The following is a 24,035-nucleotide window of genomic DNA, read 5'->3' as shown; positions in this document are numbered from 1 at the left end:
CTCCAAAAGTCTTCCTCTCTGACACCTCAAAAACTTGGTTCCACCTTTTATTCTTTCTCCAGACCCTCAGCATCTTAGAGAAGTGCCTTATGTGTAGTCATTTATGATTTGCTTTCAGTTACTTTTCCTATTAAATGTTTTACAAAAGAAGGAAGCAGATTGTTTCATAGAATTCACAAGCCATTGTTTTTAGATGTAGGGTCTAAAATTTAATGTTTCTTCTTTTCTGGAAAATATTAAATAAAAATAGCATACCTTTTAGAATGAGGACATGGAATCAAAATATGTATTGTTTTTAATTCATTCCATTCAGAAAAGCAGGTACTTAAGAGAGTCTGTATATAAAAGATTAAAAAAGAAAAATATCATTTAAATCTATTATTGATTAACTCTTTTAATTTTGTTGAATAGAAATAGTATAGATTAATTAGAAAGTTAAACAAGGCTCAAAGTGTTTATACCATTTAATTATTTAAACTTTCTGTTAACGCCTACCATTTTAATCTGTCAGCTGAGGTACTAGCATCTCAAAAATGACTGAATCGGCATGCATAAACTAGAAGTAGGAAGGAAAGAAAATATATGACAATGGTGATTCAGACATATCTTAATAGAAATTTCCTTCTAATCACTATTGCAACTGTGATGTATTTTCTTACTGATAAATTTTTTCAGATTTCGATCAATTTGTATAATTTCTGTATTAAGTTTATTTTCTGTATGTAATTTTTTTTCCTGGTTACCTTGGTGTTATGGCTATAGCTTTAGAAAGTTTATTATTCCTGTCATTATTCTATGTTTGCACAGCCATTGTCTTCAGCAGAAAGGAGCCATTGATGCTGAAGGATGACTCTTGCCTTTGTCAGTGCCAGCCACAACCTTCTACTCAGAGTCTGGCTACATTAACAATAAAACTATAGAGCTCTAGGTTTAAACCCTAAACCCTATGATATTGCATAGCATCCTTTGAGCCCCCTGCATGTCCAGTGTCACTGGTATGTAGTACTCTTTAGCTGATGGCTTATTAATTACCATTTTATTTAATTAATCTTTTTTTTTTCTGATAAGTATTGAGTATATATTTTCACAGAATTTCAGTTATCACTTGAAAATTTTGTCTGATACATATTCTGCAGTAGGCACCTATCTTTTCTATATTTTCTGTTACAAATGTATTTAAAATATCAAGTAGGCCTCATATTTATTAATTATTTGATATAAGACAATTCAGTCATAAAATGAATTGTTTTCATTAGAATAGGATGATCAAATAAGTTTGCATTATATGTTCTAAATGTTCATTGAAAGTTATGTTTGCCCCTACCTCCAGGCCCACCATTCTATTTTTTGTTTCTATGGATTTGACTACCCTAGGTACCTCATATAAGTGGAACCATACCATATTTGTCCTTTTGAGAGTGGCTTATTTCACTTAAAGTAATGGCCTCAGGTTGCAGCATGTGTAAGGATTTCCTTCCTTTTTAAAGGCTGAATAATATTCTATTGTGTATGTATGTGTGTATGTATATGTGTGTATGTATGTGTGTGTATATATACATGTATGTGTGTGTATGTATGTGTGTGTGTGTGTGTATATATATATACACACACACACATACATACACACCACATTTTTAAAAATTCGTTCATCTGTTAGTGGACACTGGAGTTGCTTCTACATTTTCGCTATTGTAAATAATGATGCTGTGAACATGGGTGTACAAATATTTGAGACCCTGCCTTCAGGAGCCAGTTTACTTTTGCTTTTTGGCTGTGTAATATTTTAAAAAATCTTAACTGATAGAAAAATAAGTTAAAAATGGAAAGCATAATCTTTTTAAATAAAACTTTTCATGAAATTCTTTGCAATTTCATAAGTAATTTTATAGTAATGGATTTTGTAGGTTAATAGTAGTCTTTGTCTTAGATTGAATCTCATAGGAATCCTATCTGCTGTTCTGCAGTGTTGATTGCAAAGGTAATGCTTGGAAAATAGCCCACAGGTAATTGGATACTGGAGAAATGGTAACAAAGTATTTTTTTATGTGATACTCCCCAAACTTGTAGAATCTTTCTTTGTTTTTTCACTGTTCAAGGTTTATTTGGTGTTTTAGTTGGTATGACACTTGGATAGTTGGCTGTGTTATTTATGTAGAGTTTTCTTTTTATATTACATGGCAGTGTACACTATTCTGATACATATAGTACATAAAATAAATTTTTTCTTTAGAACAGTTATGCACAAGACTTGCAATATTGGATTTATACATTGGATCCCAGGATGTGCTTAATTGGAGAAAAAAAAGTTGAACTAAGCATCTTGGCTAAAGAACCAGAAGTTATATAACACACAGTAAACACACATTGGTTTGAAGGGCAACTGCAGCATCTGCAACATTGGCAGTGGTGCCTCTTGAGACAGTGGAACTATTTTGCACCAACCAGTTCAGGTCTACACAAGATAAGTACCATCCAGGATCAGGATATAACTGCTGGGTTTTATGAATCATTCTTATTTCTAACTGTAGGAAGTTGATGTTTTTCCTAGGCTGTCCTGACATTACTTCTTTAGTCACAGGTCAGATAAAAAGGACACTGTGTGCTACCTCCTACTAAAATCCTACTGTAGCCTAGACAGTGAAGTAGTAAGATGGTATTAGAAGACTTTAAAACTGCAGCTCTTTCTGGATCCCCAAAAGTATATCTGTACTCTTCTTCAAACAGGCCTCTTCTTTAGGAGTCACAGTCACTTTCACAACATCTGAGATTCCATTCTGTCCCAAGATGCAAGGAACACTAACGAAGATGTTATCTTTTATTCTATAGAGACCTTTAATCATGGTGGAAATTGGATGCACCCACCTAATATTTTTCATTATACTTTCTGCCAAATCTACCAGCCAGTCCACTGGCCCAAGATGTCTAGCCTTTCAGTTTGATCACTTCATAAACACTGTCAACCACGTGTTTGTGAACCGCTTTCCACTGTTCTTTATCTGCATCAGTGCCTAATTCAGGGTGCAGATTCTTCAGGGAGACACCAGCAACATTTACTCTACTCTATACAGGCACACTAGAGTCTTTATGCTCCCCAAGGATCCACCCATGACAGCTTAATGGGGTGAACTCTCCCAAGCTTCCCCCCATCAGGTAGCAGAACTGGGCTGAATCTAGATTGTAACCACTTCCAATAACATGGTTTTGGGGAAAGCCAGTCGTCTTCCCAGCCACATAGGTCAAGAAGATATCCACTGGATTGGAAACCACAAGCAACTTGCAGTTTGGGCTGTACGTTACAATATTAGGAAGATGAATTTAAAGATGTTTACATTATGTTGGACCAAATTAAGATGGCTTTCTCCCTCTTGCTGACGTGCCCCAGTTGTGATAATTACCAGCCTGGAGTTTGCAGTCACATTATAGTCTTTGCCAGAGACCGTTTTTGGTGTTCTAAGGAAGATACTGCCATGTTGGAGATCCATCATCTCTCCCTTCAGTTTGTCTTCCATGACATCAATGAGAGCAATTTCATCTGCCATGTCCTTCATTAAGATACTGATGGCACAAGCCATGCCAACAGCACCAACCCCAACAACTGTAATCTTACTCTGGGGGACATGTTCCTCCTTAAGAAGATGCTAAATCAGTTGATCCTTGGGAGTTGCCATATTGGACTTAGAACCAAAAGGAATCGGGAGTGCACGTCCGGCGGGAGGGCATCGGGGCGCCCAGCGTTGGATCCGGACTTGATGGCTGCTCCTCCGGTACTCCGAATCTTTCTTAAATCTAGAATTTTAATAAGACTTCTCCAAGAATGAATAAAACACTGTGTTTTTTCAGATGTAATCTGTGTGTTTTCAAATCTTTTGATTCATTTGAAGTTGTGCCTGGTGTGTTGTCTATAGTAGGTACCCATCTTTTCTCTACGCTGTTTTTGATACAGAAAGTACAGATTCTTAAAACGAATAAATTAGGGTTCTACCAACTGAACTAGTAATTAGTGTATTCTACTTTGGATACTGACTTTCTTTTCCTGCTTTTGTCACCTATTCCTTCATTTGGCAGTTCTGTCCCTGTGAAAGAGTCTTGGGAATTGTTGCTAGTTACTGAAGAATTTGTAGTATTTGATTTATCATAGATCACTTCTCATTGAAATCACAGAGGACTTCCAGGAATTTTTTTTTTTTAAGGAAAAAAGGTTCTAAGCTTAACAGAATGTTGTCTTTGTAACATCTAGAGTTTTCTCATGCGAGAATGAAACAAAAAAGTCAGCCATTTGTATTTCATCATAGAAGGAAACTCAGAGGGGTTGGGAAAGTATATCCAGTTAGAAGTCAAGGATGAATAAGTCTGGTCCTCAAAACAGAAAAGAGAGAAATGGATGGGTTGAGACATCTCCACGTTTTTCAACTTTTTCTGGGGATTGATTGGAAGGTGAAAATAATGGAGCCAAAGCTTCAGAAGGTATATTAAGGAACACAGTGAACTATTTTTTTGTTAGCGGTTACTAATCCTTCTCACTTTGAGTTTTCCTTTGCAGTTTTCCTATGAGTGAATCTACTCATTTAGAGTCAGATTTTAGAGGAGATTTTAAAAGGATGAGTTGTCATGTCATTTTGTTTAGTTCTGATATAACTAACATTGATTAGATACGATTTGATGCAGTTTAATTTAGTTTGATGTCTTCAGTTAAGAAGATCTCATCAGTAATCTGATAGAAATAGTTTATTAACTTGAGCAGTTGTTTGACTTGCTTCATGTTCTAACCTTTCCTCACATTATATTTTCATAGAGGTAGTACTCAACTATAGAAAATTGGGCAGTTCATCTACTCTTAAGAGTAGCAATGGTGGGAGAAAGAGGTGGAGAGACCTAGGTTGTGCCCTATTTTAAAGTCTCCAAAGACCCATTTTAGTTCTGGAATTTTGCACTGTATATAGGGCATTGTATAGAGCATTAATGAAGATACATTGTAACTTACTTCTGCAGGTTTCTGAGACAAGGATTGATGCACAGCCAGTTTCAGTCAAATGCATATACTTATATTCTCTGCTATACCATACAGAAACTGTCATTGTATCCTTTTGGATTTATATTTTTCATTTTCTTCTCTCTTTAGGTATGGATGAACGAGGAGGTACGACATCTTGGGGAACAAGTAGTCAACCAAGTCCCTCTTATGACTCATCTAGAGTAAGTTTGTTCATTAATCCTTGATTAAAACTGTAATAATAATTTGACAGAATAAGTACATTCGTTCATATATGAATTCTGTTTCTTAAGAGAAGTGAAGATTAACTTACTTTTATATAGTAATATTCTACTATAGGACTATAGTAGATTACCCAGTACCTTCACAGTAGGTTTAATTCTTTTCATTAACTGTCATGCTTTGGGAGTTTATCTCCTACAATGAAGGAAAGGTGTTATTTCTACACCTTGACTACTTAACAGTACTCTTTATTAAAGTTGGAAGAGCTTTGAATGGCTAAGTATTCTCCAGATACAGACATTTTTCTTCTTGTATTGTTTATTTGCTTTGAGAGCTCTCAGAGTACCAGCTTCCAGTCACCTCTTTCCTGTTCTTGCTACAGTAGTCATCAGTCATTTATATCAGGGATTCCTATAGCCCTGTCTCTTGAAAGCATATCAAAACAGATATAATAGATGACATTTCTTAATTGGCAGTTAAGAGAAAATAGGACCAAACTAATATTCTACCCCCTGAAAGGTTAAAAGATTAGAGCCTTTTCAAGCAATAAACAAACAAAAAAAATCCCCCAAAACTTTTTAAAATGCTACTGACAGGTTGATAATTAGACCAAAGAATCAGTAAAATTAAACACTGTGTGGTTCCAGACTCTGCAGTAAATTCGTGAGGTTAAGAGATACCTTTTCCAAAAGGTTATACTTTGAATGAATAATGAACTACTTATTTCTCTCAGAATTAACCAAGAAAAGATAGACAAACATAAACTTTATGAGCACTTAACTCTAGAAGCAAATTGTTTTAAGTGGAAGAAAACCTGAATAATATGATAGGAATTCACGGTCTTCCATGTGGATTACACTGTTTTGCATTGAAAAATGCTGAGTGAAAATACGTGTTAAAATATGTGGTTTTGCTATTGTATTTGGCTGTAAATATGTTTAATTTATTTAAAATACTTTGAGGAAGATCTGGGATAGTCATAGGGAATGCGAGAAACTATAGAGAGAGTTGTTAAATATGGGTTTTAGTGTTTCCCTTTCTGGAATCAGTGCTGAGAAAGCTGGGTTGTTGTGTAAAGAGCACTGTCCTGGGTAACATGAGACTTAGATCTACTGTTGTCTCTACTATGAACTTGCTGTTCAATCTTGGACATGATGGTTTATATTGTAATTAGTTAAGCTGGTTGATGTCCAAATTTTCTTCCACCTTTAAAAGTTTTTTTTTTTTAATTTTTCGAATAATGCTGTGAATAGGAAAGATAGGTTTCCTGTTTAGATTTTGAAGTAGGAATTTTATACATTGGAGGACACAAAACTGTTTATCAATATTGGATTATTTTCTTTCAGAGCCTTGAGTTACTGTGTGATAACATGTTATCTCTTAAAATGCATTAAATGGTGCCTCTGTACCTTATGTTTACTTCTCTTTCAAGCTTTCCAGTTTTTTCTACTTGAGTAATGAATACGATTTTCAGAGAATAAACTGTAATAATATATTCAAACCTCTACAAAGTTCATGATCCTGAAATTCAGTTTTCCTTTAGAGACAGACTTCAAAGCAAATCTTGCTGTTCTGTTTGTTGTTTGATCTATAGGTCAAAGATGAATGCTGCTTTTTTACATTTTTTTTTTTTTGAGTATATATTGTATAGAGGGAAGAATTAGATGGATTTTATAGTTTTTTATTATAAAAATTCAGATTAATCTCAAGGTATTCCCAGTCTACCATACAACAATATATATATTTATATCCCCATATATAAATATAGATATATACATGTGTGTATTTATGTATAAATGTACATTTTTTTCCCTATCTGTCTGCTGAGCAATCAGAGCAGTGATTTCTTTCTATTTTTGTTCCCATCAAAATCCTCTCTCCCACTAACTTTCCTCCTTCTGTCCCAGTCATAATTTTGAGCTAGTTAAGATGTTATATTTTCATACCATTTATTTCTCCCCTGAACTCTTCTCACCAAGGAGAGGTATTTGTTATCTTTGAAGCTGCCCTCAGCACTCTTTTATAAGAATATTACCAACTTTTTGAGTTTTATTACTAAAGATTTCACCATCTTGACCGTGTTTCTCCTAATCATAAGCATAGATGGATATAATTTTGTTAATAAGAATCTCAGTTGGACAAAGTGCTTTATTCTCCTGAGTATTTTAACATGTTGAGTTTTTAAAATTTAGAAATAAATGGTATTAACTAAAAACCAGTTTTGACACTTTGTTACTAAAATTATTAACAAGTCACTTTAAACTTTAATGAAATTACAGGTACCTTTATAGAAATTATGTGAATGAAATTTATTTAGACTTTACCATACTTTATAAATAACACATTTCCATCACAGAAAATTACATCATTTAATAAATAATTTGATTTTACTTTATTAAAAAAATTTTTTTTAACTTTTTGTAGTGTGTGATAAAAGGTATTTTAAAACTTCAAAATGAATAGTTTGGTGAAGTTATAAAACATATGCTTTTAATTTAGATGAATTCAACTATATGAGTTGCTGTTCTCCCCATTCAAGACTATGAGGGAGAAAGAATAATTTTTTGCAGCACTGTAAAACCATATTTGGCACATGAACTCTATTAATACTGTATTACTATATATTTTAGTGTACAGAGTTGCCTACACAAATCATGAAGGTTGAATTCAATATTTAATAACATTTTAAGTGCAGTTTTTGCTGTGTGTACTTTTTTGCCTAATAATTCCTGACTTTAAATCTAATTCTAAGATTCCAGTTCACTCTAGTAGCCTTGATGCATAAGTGAGTTCCACTGGAACTGTATCATTAAGAGGCCACAAACTTCTCATCATTGAATTAGTCACATACTTATCCTTTCAGAAGTAAGAGAAGTCACCATTGCAGAGTTCTTGTCTGGTGTGTGTGCCTTGTTTTTCCCAAATCCACCAGAAAAATAGCCTCACTGTACAGTGGTTGGTTGAATTTCTGGTTATCGGAACTACCCACAGCATATCATTCAGTGCAGAGTTTCGGCTAAGCAGACACAAAAATAAACACTGTACCTAACAATGGATAGAGAAGAAATGGTAGACATAGTCAGAATTCTTAGGAAATGATGAAGATTAGATAAAATATGTTTGAGACCCTCAAAAAGAAGTAACACAGTGTTTGTGGTGTGTACCTCAGGCCTCTCTACCTTTGTTAGAGACCTTGTTTCTGCACTGTTTACCTACTACCCACCTGTACAGAACAAACACACACACATAAACAGACAGAAGCAGCATCATGATGCGAATAGTGCTTCTGTTTTCAGAAATTTGTGGAAGTGGTGATCGAAGTTAAAGCACCAGAGACTGAAAGGAGTGATTAATCTCATATGACAGAGACATTGGCAGAGGTATAATTAATCAATGAGTTTGTCCCCTCCCTTCCTTTTTTAAATCCTTTCCTCCAAATAAATGTTTTTTGTATTTGACATTTGTACCAGGCGTAAGGGCCAGAAGGTATCATGATTTTTCTTATTTTCTACAGTGTTAATGATTTATTCTAGTTTCCGATTTTTACCCCCTTCTTTGGGAGGCAGTGGTTATGAGCACATACACTGGAGCCAGACCACCTGGGTGTGAATTCCCGCTCTGCCACTTACTACATGTGTGATTCTGGACAAGTTATTTAAATTCACTGTACCTCAATTTACTCATCTGTGAAATTGGGAAAATAACAGTTGCTTTGTAAAGCTGTGAGAATTAAATGAGATATATGTACAGTGTGTAGTGCTTAGATCAGTACAGTGCTTACAGCAGTGTCTGGTACATAGTGAGTGTTACGTAAGTGTTGGCTTTAATCCCATGTATATCAAAACTTATCCACCAGATCTATATGTAACAAATTTAAATGAATGAATACATTTGCAAATGTGCTACATTCAGTCATGCTTAATATACTTTTACTTCTTTTCGATTTGTAAAAGGACTTAAGATTGATTTCCTTTCCCCTTCAATTTTTGTTTCTTTCTTGAGAAAGCAGAAGTCATCTGACAAACTTTGATGTAAAAATTTTAGTCTGTCTAGTGCAATGCTTCATATACAATGAATGTTCTATACATGGTTGCTGAATATAATCAAATTAAGGAAGACTCATTAGATTTACTAGATTAATTATGCTTGGAAATTGAGGAGGGGAAAGAATCAAAGTTGTTTTAAGGCGGTGAAGCTTATAGTAGATGACGGTGGTATTAGTTAATGGTAATAGACCTTTTGTTCTGTGCTTACAAATTATTGCCCTGATTGATGACACTGCTTAGTGAAGAATTTTATTTAAGATCATAGCCTCTGAAAAGTTGCACTCTGTGTCTTTGGACAAGTTACATCACCTTTTTGTGCCTCAGATTTCTCACCTCTAAAGTTATAATAATTTTATACATACTTTTTAGGGTTTTGGTAAAGATGGAATATAATAATAGCTGTGAAGTATTTCATCTATTGATATAATGAATGAAATGTGCTATTAATTATTACCACCATTGTTATTTTCTCCAGACATCTAGTATTTCATTATGTATTTTTGTGCTTATATTTCTTAATGTGTAAATTCTGTTTCAAAAATATTGTCTGATCATTTTAGTTTATGGAAATTCCAAGGGGCCAGGTCATCTTGGTTTTCCTGCCCTCTTAAACTCTGCTGCCCAGCTAAGCTCTGAGATAGGTAATAAGCTCAAGAGTGATGAAATACCATTGGAGTTTATACTCTAGGCTAGTGGTTGTAAGAGGGCTCACAGGAAAAAGGAAAAGTCTTTTTGTTGATACACTTCCTTGAGATACAAAGTTCTGCCTTCCTTAATTTGAAAGGTAAATGAGTTCACTGATAGGCAACCACTAATAGAAGTTTATAGGCACCATCATTGGCCAGAAGTTACCATTTTTTAAAAATCCTGACCATTTTCAGGTTATGTGTAATACATTGTGGTAGTTACTTTTGGAAAAGAAGCAACATTCAGTTGAGTAGTGTTTAAGTGCTTCTTTTTTCTGATTGCTAAATTTCCACTCTGGTTCTTTCTTCAGTTTATAATATGGTTTGCAGAATGAAACAGTCATGTCTCTGTTGTTGTTCCTTCTCTCCCCATTTTGTAATATCATAGAACTTTCAAAACTAGAAGCTATGTTTGTTATTTACCTCCAGTCCTTTTATTTCATAGATGGAGAAACTTAGAGAGTATGAGATTTGGCTAGGTTGGAATGTGTGCTGTTGATACAAAATACATGTTGGGATTTGGCTAGACAGTTTGCCTAATTAATGACAGGCTCCGGCCTAGAACTCACATATTCTGAATTCTGTGCTAGTACTTTTTAGCCCCCTTTCTTTAGTATTTCTCAGCTCAAAGAGCTGTCTTAAATTTTCTGCCATATACTGAAGAAATGGGAGGAGAAGAGAGGACAAAGGTGAAAAAAGAGGAGGATCTGCAATTGATTTCCAAAGTGAGGATATTGGACATGATTTGATTTAAAAAAAAAATTTGCCTTGCAAGTGTAGTGTTTAGTGAGGTAGAATAGCACAGAATTTAAGAGCTTGACTGTTGAAACCAAGCTGTCTCAGTTCTGTTTCTGGTTTCTGGCACTCCTGCTTCTTGGCTTTATGACTATAGGCATGTTACTTCTCTTTGCCTCAAATTTTTTTCCTTTTCCTTTTTTCATTGGTAGGAATGGGGTGGGTACTAATAATAACTACCTTACTAAAGTTCCGGACTTAAGCCTGTTAGTGGAGAAGGGGAAAACCAGTTATGTGGTGATGAGTTGGCTTTATTTGGTTTAGCTGTTGTGTATGACTCAGCACAAAATAATGTCAGGAACTTTCTGTTAAGGGATAGTTGATATGCTTTGAGGTCTTCACTTAATACATACTATGACTTCTGCTACCTGTTGCAATGAAGGCATACAAGGGTTCAGTTTATTGAAAAAGAACCAGCAGTGGTCATTTCTCAGGTCAGTTGTCAGGAGTACACATGGATGGCAGCCTGACAGAAGAGATCAGGTAGGTAATGAAGATACTAGGGTATAAGGATTCAGAAGTTGTTCTAGACTTCTAAGAGTCATACACAGAGCCACAGATTGGGTACTTGGGATAAAGGAAACGAAAATAAATAAAAATTCAACTAGAGTAAACATAGATCTTTCAGATTCTGTGGAAACTAAAATGAGTCCATCAGCTTATCTGGATCAGTAATACTACTTTTCTAACAACTTCTGGACTACTTCTGTCCGATGTGGCTAAAGGGATTTTTGATTTTGCTGAGTGCTCTCTGTGTCCTTGGCAATTATTCAATACCTTTTCATTCATATATATGTAAGAGCTCTTAAGAGCTATTCTGAAGTTTGACAGATAGCAAGCTGGAGATGGGATAATAGAGCCTTAATTTCCCTCACATGCTATCTATACAAAACACACAGAGGTCATTTTGACCCCAGGGTTATACTGGCTGAAGTTTTGAGAGAACCTGGTGTGTAGTTCACTTACATTTGACAGTAGAGACCTTGGGAATATTTAGAGTAGAGACAACCTGTTGTTTTCTTCCCCTAGCAGAGCACAGTGGCATGAGAGCCACTCTTGTAAATAAGGATGACAGTTTTGTCTGCCTGTTTTTAAGGAGCTTGTGCTTACACTGTGGTCCTGTAGTCTTTTAACATGCTGAGATTCATAAATCCACTCAGTTTCTGAAATGTCAAAAGTGAATAAATGTGTATCTTAGAGTTCAGGAAATAGGATTGGAAATGTAATATTTAACTGAAGAGTTAAGTTATAAAACTAACTTTTAAAGCAGCAATGAGAAGTTATAATTAGGCAGCAAATAATTAACTACCAAAGTAATTTCACTGATTGCCATGAGATTACAGGAGAGGGAGAAATTACTTTGGATCAGAAAAGACTTAATAGAATAGGAAGTGTTTGAGTAGAATATTATAGGACAAACAGTTTGTACAAGTAAGGTTGAAAGGAAGACAACTTTCTGGAAGTATATAATCATGGGATCACAAGTTACAGAGGCACCAGAATTACAAAATTCAGTAAACAGTAAATTACCTTGCTTTGTGGGTGAATAGTGTATTAAGGCAGGTAACCTTCTGTGGAAGAAATATAGCCTGTCCTTTGGAGAATAGAGAGCCAATTAAAAATAGACTTTTAACACAGGGAATGGCACAAAGGGTTTTATAAAGATCAATACATTGTGGTGTGAAGGATGGATCCAAAGTGAAAGAGTGACAAGAAATTGGATGATCTGATAAGATGTTACTACACAGGCTCACCTATGATGAAATAAGACTTAGGAGGATAGGATCAAGATCGTAGTATTGGAAAGAGGAAAGTTGTTGCAAAGGAAGAAGAAACTGGCAAACTTGGTGACTGAGGAAGATATAAAATCATGTAGGCTCACTCCCCCTAGAGAATGATGACTCCTGAATTAAACTCCATGTATTTTTGTTTAGTCTTTGACAAGTTAGCTGTGGTTGTGTGATACAACTACCAGATTGTTTGATTTTGATAACTAACTTCCCTTGTAAATGGGAAAATCTAGTTGCGTGAATAAAAAATAAATAAAATAATTTTTACTCATTGTCCCTCATATTCAGCATTGATGTGTAATAAAGTTCTCTCCTTTAGAATAGCAGATATCTTCTCTAGATTGTTTACTGTTTGCTATTGGTTTTATTTTTGAAGGAGAAAATGGTGCAGGTTTTATAGCTACTAGGAGTTCAAATGCAATAAGTAGAAAGGACACACAAATTTTGAAATAGTATTTTATGCCTCTTGATCTCAGGTACAAAACACGAGATGAAGCAGTTAAATAGCAAAGCAAGACAGGAGGGACAGAGAATTAAAGTAAGTGTTTTCTATATATTGCATCTATGTTCCCATTAATCTCTGTTTTGTTATGTAACTGCTCATTCTGAATGTTTTGAATGTGACAAAACTATGGGTAATAAGGATGTATTTTAAAGTTAGGTTCAAATAAATCCATGAGAGAAAGTGTTGTTTATTACTCTTGGTCCTATTCCAAACAGCACCTCCCTATAAATTGTAATCTTAATGTTCATGGATAATTAAAAATAGGGTTAAGATCATGTAAGCTCCTTTAAATCTCTTGCCAGCAGATAATTAAAATGAAAGAAATCACAGAGCTACCATATTGTCCACTTGTCCATTTTTACCAGTCAAACATCCTGTTTTTTCAGTTTAGCCATTCTTCCAGGGACAGTGCCTGTTGGGATGCTCTAACATAGATCTTATATGCAAAGAGCCTGAATGTCAGTTTCTCACCTCACTGTGAGTTTCAGTTAACTTTGTATGTCTATGAAGTAACATCTTTATTAGGGTTTATCTTTATAATTCTCTCTTTTTTTTAAAATTTTCTCAGTGTTGAGTCTGTAAAGCTAACAAGTGGAAGTCAAAACGTACTCATCTTTGAATCTCTCTTATGACCCTTTATGTAATTATTGAAGACTTACTTTCTGATGGCTTTTTAATTATTTTCTATACATTTAGATGTTTCTTATTCATGAGAAAATAATGAAGGGTGGATTCTGGCAGAATACATTTTTAGGCCTGCTTAGCCTATTTTCATTAATAACAGTAATTACAACCAGCATTTGTCACAGTATGGTTTAAAACTTTTCACATGTTGCCTATTTTAAGCTTTATACCAGCTCACCAAGAAGCTATTTTAAAAATCCTGTCCATTTTAGAGGTAAGGAATTTGAGTCTTAGAGAAGGTAGATAACTTACCAAATTTTATATGTCCAAGACTAGTAACCAGGAAGTATGATTATAAATTACTGTCCCTCTGTACCATATCACACTTGATAAAGTTTAAAAAGAGACCCCAAAACAACTGTTATTCCTACTTGTACAAGGCTTTAAGGACAGATACTCTAGAAGTTATAAGATGATGATATTATCATTATTTCTGAAAAAATATTCATATTTTATACATAAAAAATATAAGCCACGGAATGAATCAGGTAAGTTTGCTTCCTGGTATCACCACTATTTTTGACCTTGGAAAAGGTAAGACACTTAATTTCTTAGCCTCACATTTCTCATCTCCAAAGAGATTTATCTCATAAGAAGTGTGTAAGAATTTAATTGAGGAAGTTCTATGGAGTATTTCACACACATCTGTAATTTATTAAGAAGTCTAAGGGGGGAGGATGTAGCTCAGTGGTAGAGTGTATGCTTAGCATGCACAAAGTCCTGGGTTCAATCCCCAGGACCCCCATCTACATAAATAAACAAACAAACCTAATTACCTCCCCCCACCAAAAAAAAAGAAGTCTATACATGTTCATCTTTTTACATTCAGTCTCATGAAAAGTTACAGAGCTATTTTGATATAAAACTATGTTAGGAATTTTACAAGTCTTAGATGCTCCTTAGAGAGGCAGCTGTTTTGTATTCCTGGAGTACGTCCTGAACAAGATGAAGGACCCTTTGTAGTTTTTAAATGCTCACCAGGAGCTCCTATAAGTCAGGAAAAGTAAATTATATTTGCAAAATTATAACTGTTGGAATATTTTATTGCATTACGGATCTTGAGATTTGGAAATTATTGGGGAGGATAAAATTGGGCAACCCAGATTCTTTTGAATGTAGATTATGAAAGAGGAGGCTTCAGTTCCTCAAATCTGTTTGGAAGGATATCTACCTCCCAAGGTAGTGATGAGACCTCAGTGAGCTTATGTATGTCAAAGGCTTAGCATGATCAATTAATGTTAGTTCCTTTTGTTATATATTCTGACATTTTTATTCTGAGAATAACAAGCTTGGACTGTTTTCCTTCATCATATTGAACTGATACTTAATCCTTTGTGCTATCAAGTGAATTAATTGTTTTAATGTGGTTTTATATCATAATCAATCTGCTACCTTCTTCATGGAGCAGACCATATTCTTCGTGTTTAGTATAGGAAATTATTTAGTGATTAAGCAATAAATATCAGCTGTCCTGAATCAAATGTCTTCTCTGCATTGCTGATACCATTAAAGCTCATTGAGTTAATGCTTTTCTGAGTTCTTGCTTTGTAAATATTTTTCTTGTTTTTCCACCAACCCTTCCTTGCTCTGTTAGATCACTTTGCTTTGGTATCTTTCTTCCCAATTTGGAATCTTAAAGTCTTCTCTTGGGCTTCCAGATACTTTAGTTTGTGGGCTGTTAGGGGAATCCGTTTTTCTCCCATTTTTTCCATTCATGAAGCATTCATTGAGATGCCACTGTTTTCTGGTCACTGGCATTAGGTGGGCAAAACAAAAATGCTCAGTTCACATTTCCTGGGCAAAAGGAGTGCTCATTCTCATGAGAAGAACAGATTATTAACCATGAAATGATAAAAGTTATAATAATGAAGGCCCAGGGAGAGTAGAAGCACAGAAATAGAAGCAGTACTTAGTTATAAAAGCTCCAGGGCATACCACGTGAAAGTGATATGTTTTGTAATACAAAGAACAGAGGACTTAAGCCTAAAGACTTCTCCATTTGAACTTGGTCAAATGGTTACTTATTGTGGACATTAATTCCTAACATGTAAAACAAAAAATTTTTTTGTATTTTTATTTTTTTCCCTTTTCAGTTTTATTAGGTAGAATTATTATAGTTTGACTGCACATATACATTATATTGCATGTAAATACATATATACAATATACTGCACTTCTTTTTAGTTTACATATATGTACGGATCATGATTTCTAAGAACAGATTAGAGCTTTAGCTTTTTAAACTTACATAGTTATGAAAGGAATAAAGCCAACTACAAAATAAGAATCAACAGAATGCGGTAATCCAGTCATAAAGGACAGTCAAATGTACTTACATATATTCAAGAAGTCAATCATATAAGTTATAAATAATAAGGATAAAACAAAAATTTTTGAATAAGATCGGAGTTTCTTGAACTGGACTTAATAGATTATTAATATACAATATGTAAATACAGAGGTCCATGGTCCAATAGATTTATGTATTATTGAGTTAAAGAAAACTAGACAGATATCCTTGTTGGTGTTAGATGTCTCAGTTTTTAATATTTTTGTAAATTATAAACCTTTAAGAAAGGCATAGAACAGACTTCTCACATTTTTTTCCTATCATGGAATCCTTCTGTATTACTTAATAATTGTTTGACTGCTAGTAACAGTCTCAAGAAGAAGTAAATTAGACAACTTATATGCTTAACTATTACTTTAGATCTGTGATTCATTGTGAGTTTATTTTTGGCTAAGTGTGAGATAAGGGTTGAAGTTGTTTTGTTTTGTTTTCTTTTCTTTTGGCATAAGTCTATCCAGTTTTGTTGGTACCATTTGTTGAAAAGATTACCCTTTCCCCATTGAATGCCCTTGTTATCGCTGTTGAAAATCAATTAACCATGTATATGAGGATCAATTTCCAAACTCTCTGTTCTGTTCCACTGACTTTTTTTTAACCTTTCCACCAGTATTGTATTGTCTTGATTACTGTACCTTTAAAATAAATCTTGATACAAGGTATTTTAAGTCTTCCAACCTTATTCTCTTTTAAAAAATTTTTGCCTATTCTAGGTACTTTGCATATGAATTGAAAAATTTTAAACCACCATATCAGTTTCTGTAAAATCTAGAATTTTGGTTGGGATTGTATTGGATCTGATCCATTTAAGGAGAATTGATATTTTAACAGTGATTATGGTATAACTATTTAAGACTTCTTTAATTTCTCTTGGTAATGTTGTATAGTTTTTAGTGAACACATATTGCACATCTCTCATTTAACTTAGCACTAAATTTTGATGCTGTTATAAATTTCAATTTCTGGTTGTTCATGTCTTACATAAAACTACAAGTTTTGGTATCTTGGCCTTGTATCCTGCACCTTGTTAAACTCACTAGCTGTAGTAGCTTTTTTTGTACATGCTGAAGGATTTTTTGTTTGGATAATGAGAATTTAACTTTTTCTTTTTCAATCTGGATTTCCCCTCTTACTAATTTGTTGTAATTTCTTGTACAGCGTTGAATAGAAGTGATACAAGTAGATAGCTTTGCCCCATTCTTGATATTGGGAAAACAGTCTTTCACTATTAAGCATGATATTAGTTACAGGTTTCCTTTATATAATTTATTAGATTGAGGAAATTTCCTTTTATTCCTAATTTGTTGAGAGTGTTTATCAAAAATGGATGTTGGATTTTATAAAAAATTTTCTTTTGCATCTATTGAGGTGGTCATATAGATTTTCTTTTTTAGTGTTTTGCTGTGGAAATTATATTGATGACTATTTTTAATTTTAAACTAATGTTGCATTTCTGAGATCAGTAGCACTGAGTTATTATGTATTGTTCCTTTATATATTGTTAAATTTAATTTGCTAAATGTTAAGAATTTTTATATTTGAGTATACTGATCTGTAGGATTTTTTTTTTGTACTGTCTGTGTCAGAATTTAGTATTATGATAATACTGGCTTCAAAGGATGAGTTGAGAACTGTTACTTCTGTTTTAATTGTTTGGAGAAATTTATCTAATATTGGTATTATTTCCGCCTTAAATGTTTGGTAGAATTTACCATGAAGATATGTGGGCCTGGAGTTTTCTTTAGGGATAATTTTCATATAATTTTAATTTTATTAATAGAAAAGGACTATTCAATTTATTTTTTCTTGACTGAGCTTTGTTAATTTGTGTATTTTAAGAAGCATATCTTTTTGTCCATTTCATCTGAGTTGAATTTATTGGCATAAAGTTGCTCATAATTTTTTTGTATCTTTTTAATATTTATATTAGCTATCTCTTGCTATATTAACAAATTACCACAAACTTATTGGCTTAAGGTCATATTATTTAAGGTCTCATAGTTTCTGTGGGTGATGAATTTGGAATAGCTTAGCTTAGTTCTCTGCTTAGGGTCTCTTACAAAGACTGTAAACAAAGTATTGGCCAGAACTAGGGTCTCATCTGAAAGACATGGGAAGGATCTGCTTCAAAGCTCATGTGTTTTTTGGCAGGATTCAGTTCCTTTCAGTATGTTGAACCAAGAGTCAAAGTTCCCTGTTGGCTGAAAGCTGCCCTCAGTGTCTTAACCAGCTGGGCCTTTCCATCATGGCAGCTTATTTCATCAAAACCGTCAAGGAAGGAGGGATCTGCTAACAAGATAGAAGACAAAATATTATGGAGCCTGATTATAGAAATGATATCCCATCACTTTTGCAATATTCTATTGGTTAGAAGCAAGTCACTAGGCCAGCTCACATTCAAGAGGAGTGGTTTATATAGGGGTGTGAATACCAGAAGCTGGAGGTCATTGAGGGCCACCTCAGAGTCCACCTGGCACAGTATTTGTAGGATCTCTAGTTTAAATTCCTACCTCATTCCTGATATTGGTGAATTATTTCTTTTTTTCCTGATCGGTATGACTAGAGGCTTTTCTCTTTTACTGACTTTCTCACAGAACTAGTTTTTGGTTTTCTCAGTTGTTTTTCTGTTTTCAGTATGTTTGATTTCTACTGTTACCTGTACTTTGAGTAAAGTTTGCTCTTTGTTTTTTAATTTCTTCAAGTAGAAATTGTGGTCATTGATTTGAGACCTTTCATCTTTTCTAACAGATATTTAGTACTGTTACGGTAAATTTTCCTCTGACCATAGTGTTAACCTGCATCCCACAATTTTTGTTACGTTGTGTTTTCATTTCATACAGTTCAGAATGCTTTATAATTTTCCTATTGATTGCTTGACCCTTGGGTTATTTAGAAGTGTATTGTTTAATTTTGAAATATTTGGGGATTGTCTAGAGATATTTTTATTATTGATACTTAAGTCCATTGTAGTCAGAGAACATGCTTTTTAGTTCTTTGTGTAAATCCACATTTCTATCTGGTATTATTTTCCTTTTGATTGAAGGGCTTCCTTTAACAGTCCTCATTGTGTCGATCTGGTGCTGATGAGATTTTTCATCTTTCATGTGTCTGAAATATTTTTTATTTTTCTTTTTTCCAAAGTATGGTGTTCTAGGTTGAGATCTCTCTTTCCCTCTTCCTCTACTTCTTCCTTTTTCTCCTCCCCTTTCACCTCCAACAATTAAAGGATTCACTTTGTTTCTCTTCTCTCAGGGATCATTGTCCTACACTGCCCATGTCCAGTGTCTCAAAACTACTGTTTAATGTATTTCATTTATTTTTTATTTTTTATTATTGTTATTATTATTATTTACTATTTCAGGTACGAGAGTTAATCTGACCCTTGTTTACTCCATTTTGTCTGGAATTGGAAGTGGAAATGCAGTTTTTAGCTAGGCTAATCTGATAGGGAACGTGGATTTGCTTCATCAATAGGAACCTTACTAGTAGGACATTATGAATGAATAGAGAAATTAAGTCAGCACTGTTAGTTTTTCCTGTACACCACTCAAAGTACTGGCATATTCAAGAGATCCTTGGAATTTTGATACCCTGTCTCACTATTGTGTTGTTGTTTGTTTTTTTTAACTACCAACCGTTCCCAAATATTTGTCCACTGATACTTAATAGTCAGAAGCCAAAAATACGTTCTTTAATATAGTGAGATTAGATATCTGCCACTGACTAACTCTGTGATCTTAGGCATGCCCCTTGAGTTCCCTAAACCTTTTTCCCTCATCTCTGAAGTGAGTCCTCTGTCTCACATAAATCATTTTCAACCAGGGCTTCCAGATTCTGATAAGATAGTGGTATTGAGGAGTTCATGATTTATTTTAAAATATAGTAAATAGTCTAAGCCAGTCGTTTACCTAGTATGTTCCAGAGACTTCTCAGTGTCCGTGAGATCCTTTTAGAGTATTTCCAAGGTGGAAACTATTTTCTTGATACTACTAAAACTTTGCCATTTCAGTCTTATTCTTTTCTGAGTGTAATAATGGAGTTTCCAAATGCTTCATGATATATGATGATGTCTGCTCTGCTTTTGTGTTTTTTAAATTTCTCAGATTTAATTTCTAATATGGTAAATATCAGTGGATACATCCTATATTAACAAAAGTTCTTTGGGGTTCTGTATATTTTTTAAGTGAAAGTATTTTTTGTATAAGAGTTCCTGAGACCAAGTAGTTCTGAGATGCTAAAAATAGCTGGCCTGATAGAAATGATTTTCTATTTAAATACATATTTTATTGCCAGATTTCTTGGTGCTAGAGATTTAAAAAAATTAGTGGCTAACATTAAGTCATCTGCTGTCATAGTTCCCAAGTTTAAATCAGTTCTCTACCATGCTCTGATGTTAGGAAAATTATTTAAATTCTCTAAGACAAAATTTCCTCATCTATGAGGTGGGGAAGATACATATCTATATATAGTTTAAATTAACTGATAAAATACATGGGAGCCTTTATCACAGTGCTGACACATAGTAGGCACTCAATAAAAGTTAGCCGTGATGATTATGATGCCACCAGAGGCATGCTTATTGACATTTTTATTTCCTGGTTATCTACATGTTTTGTTTTTGCCTTATGACATTCTTAGCAACTTTCAGTGCTATTTTTTCTGACTGCCTGGTAGTGCTTATTTTGCTTTGAAGCTGTGTGGTTATATTGACATCTTCTAAACTATCCATACCCAACCGAGAAAGTTACCTTGGAAGTTGGCGGACTGGCTTGGGCTTCATTTAAAATCTCACTGGTCATGCCAACTTGCCCCTTAGGCTAATAGGGAGTCTAATATTACTAATCAAACCTTTGGGAGCTATAATATGAAGCATCTCAGATTTAGACCTCATACAAAAGTTACTCAGTTTATTACATTTTTCCAGATATTAACTCTTTTTTCTTCCAAACTTTGAGCTCCTTGAAGGCAAAGATTTCTCTTTGTACTTGTATTCTAGCACCTAGCACAGTGCCTGATACATCACTGGCAGTAATACTTACATATACCTATGCATGGTCACACTTCTGTGTGTACATTTTTATCTCTTTAATTTCATAGGTAACTAAATAAAAATGATATGAAAAGACAAGTAAAAGAAAAAAGAGATGGTCATAGGGAAGAGGAAAACGGGAAGTCAAGAGGAGAGACAAGATCCCCTTTCAGAAATGTTGATAAACATCCCTGGTGGCATCTACAGTAGAAGTTAATAGTACACATTGAAAACATAAGAACTCAAAGCAGACAGGCAGAAAACAGAGAAAATCAATTTCAGTTATTGCCATGAATGAAATTGTTACATATGATCAAGTAGATGATAATTCAGTTTGTACCACTATTAGCCTTAATATCTAAGTGGCACATCTCCCATTCTCTCTTAGGAGGTATATAAAAAAAGACTGGTAATACTATGAACGACTGTTGATTATCAAAGGTATGCTGGTCTCCTGTTTTTCTAAATATTTGAAAATTTTGTATGATGTACAAATGTACTTAACTAATCATATATTTTTATACCTGAAAATTGGTAGTTGGTGCAAATATGGTTAAACATGATCAATTTGGATTAAATGCCTGAATTACAGTGTAATTTTACTTTTAAGGAAATAGCTACCTTTTTATTTTTACTTTTAATTATATGTATTAGCTCAAAGTTCTCTAATAAAGTAATGCCATTTAAACTTGCTTGTCAGTTTCTTTTAACTAGATAGGTAGAATACATGTACACACATCGAACAGAGATTTTTGTCTGATAATAGGTAAGATAGCTTTTTTTTAAATTGTGTACCAGATGAAGTTACTGGTTTGTGTTTTAATACCATGTTGTATGAAGAATAAATACTATCTTTGTGCAGTAGAATCATGGTCATGGAGTGAGATGCTTCTACTGAGAAGCATTCAAAACTCATACTAACTGAGGGAACAATAGATTCACCTTCACTTTCATGCTCTCTCTAGAGTGCATGCTTTTTTAGTAGAATCAAAGAGGGGTGGAACTATTTTTATTACATTAATTTTTTTTCCTTTTCTGCTTTTTTAATGAATTTACATAATTTGGTTAGATAAATATATATATGATATGAGTAAACTATGATATCTGGACACATGAATAGCCACAAAAGTCCTGCTTTTAGTAACTGAAAAAAGTTGGTGTGCTCATACTCAAATCTAGTGTGTGTTTCTCAAACTGGTGGAGGGTCACCTCTCAGCAGCATGTTGGAGTTACTCAGAGGCCTTGCTGGTTAGGCAACTGATAGAGAAGGAGATAGCTTCACTTACAGATTCTTAAAAGCAAGAAGGCTGACAAATGCGCAAAAATGAGTAATCGATCTTTATTTATAAAGCTGCTGTGAAAATGGGAGAGTAATGTATTTAGAATTTAATTCCTTTGATCTTCATAGCAATAAATAAAGGCTATCCTAGAGGAGAAAAGTTTCTTAAATACATCTTTGAAATGTTAATGTAAATATGGGAAGTACAGTGATTCTAAAGTTGCAGTTGTGGAATATTTACAGACAAATGTAGTTTTTAAAATGCCTTCTTAAGCTTAAAAAAAATAGAAGCTTTGTCAAAAATATTTTAAGTGCTTTGTCAAACTAAAAATATTTTAAAGTTATAAATGAGGAATCATTTAAAATCCAAGGAAAACTTGCTGAATTCTTTCATTAGGTGCTCATTTAATATTGAACTCTCTGGTAAGAGGACCATGCTTTGTTTTCAGAAGCCCATTTATCATTAAAAAGTCATCTCTAAAATTAGGTTTTGTTTATCAGATATACTCAGAGTAGTTACATCTACCACTCATATCTGATGGTGATGCCTTTCTGTTTTGCAAAGGAAGTCCTGACATTTCAGTTGGTTAGAACACTGCAAGAAAAACTGTACATATCAGAAAACAGGGGCACTGTTTTCCTTTGATAATAAGTAGAAATAAAGTTTCCTTTTTTGCTCTTTCTTTGTTGGAATATATATATAGTACCTGTGGTCTAGATGACCACTATGGGTTTTGGAAGTCTGAGAACGGGAAAAGGGGATGATGGGTCTGTCTCTTACTAGTCCTTTTTTGCATTCAGTTGCTATGTCTAGGTAGCTTCAGTGCTGCAGAACAAATCACAGAACAAATTCCCTAAGGAAGACTAGATGCCTCCTCTGATGTGTTTTCTCTGGTTGAACCTCAGGCTGAAGTTGGTCACCCTAAAGATTTTCATATTTGTGGGAATCTTTTTTTGGGGGGTTGCAATTTTCAGTGCCTCACAACCAGGCCATTCAGATGCCTCCTTTAGTTTATTGGAATGGAGTCACACAGTCTTCCTCTTGAGTTTTTCTCCCCATTTTGTTATAATGAATATTAATTCTTAACTGTAATTGTCAAGTCATTATCATAGACTCCGTCTTTCATGGTGGCACTCAATTACCAGTCCTAATGGTATAGAAATTTGCTTTTAGGTTTGTTGGAACCTCTGTTTGCACTGTCTATAGGAACTGTGCCAGCATCACAGATGATTGCTGCAGTTTATTACCACCTTGGGCAAGGGGAATGTTCTGCGGGAGAAATGAGTTTCTGTACCTGATATCTACTGACTGAAGGAGATTTTTCATATCCCTTTTTTTTTTCCTTCATCACAATCCACGGGTTCACAAACTTCTCAAAAGCTTATGACTGCCTTCACTATTTTGAACACCACTAGCCAAAATGGATAGTTTAAAATTTGTTGTTGTTCCATTTTCCTTTCTCCATTCCTTTATCACCTATGAATTACTGTTTGAATAGGAATACCCTTCATCTTCATTTTGTGTGGCTCCAGCCTGTCATTGAGCCATTCAATTCACAATAATTCTAGGGAGGAACAATTATTTCTAGAGAGGCAGCATTGCATGGTGAGCTCTGGAGTCAGACTGCCTGTGTTCACATTCCCATCCTGCTGCTTACTGTT

General features: G+C 34.1%; 1 protein-coding gene and 1 pseudogene across 6 annotated transcripts in view; one reads left to right on the top strand and one right to left on the bottom strand.

Moving 5' to 3' along the window:
* The window catches only part of TCF12 (transcription factor 12), a 328,909-nt gene that overhangs the window by 122,439 nt on the left and 182,435 nt on the right, over window positions 1-24,035 (top strand). For 5 of the 6 annotated variants that reach the window (XM_032481110.1, XM_032481108.1, XM_032481111.1 and 2 more), the window contains exon 4: window positions 5,120-5,193. In XM_032481110.1, the coding sequence (XP_032337001.1) occupies window positions 5,120-5,193 (74 nt within the window). Of the gene's footprint in view, window positions 1-5,119; window positions 5,194-13,005; window positions 13,068-24,035 lie in introns of all 6 variants that reach the window. The other variant, XM_014556715.2, reaches the window with a different exon arrangement.
* LOC102514638 lies at window positions 2,467-3,909 on the bottom strand (annotated as a pseudogene).

Source organism: Camelus ferus, chromosome 6 (genome assembly GCF_009834535.1).
Source record: "Camelus ferus isolate YT-003-E chromosome 6, BCGSAC_Cfer_1.0, whole genome shotgun sequence".
Lineage (NCBI taxonomy): Eukaryota > Metazoa > Chordata > Mammalia > Artiodactyla > Camelidae > Camelus > Camelus ferus.
Note: the sequence above shows the minus strand (reverse complement) of the source record. Positions and strands in the feature narration are given on the sequence as shown.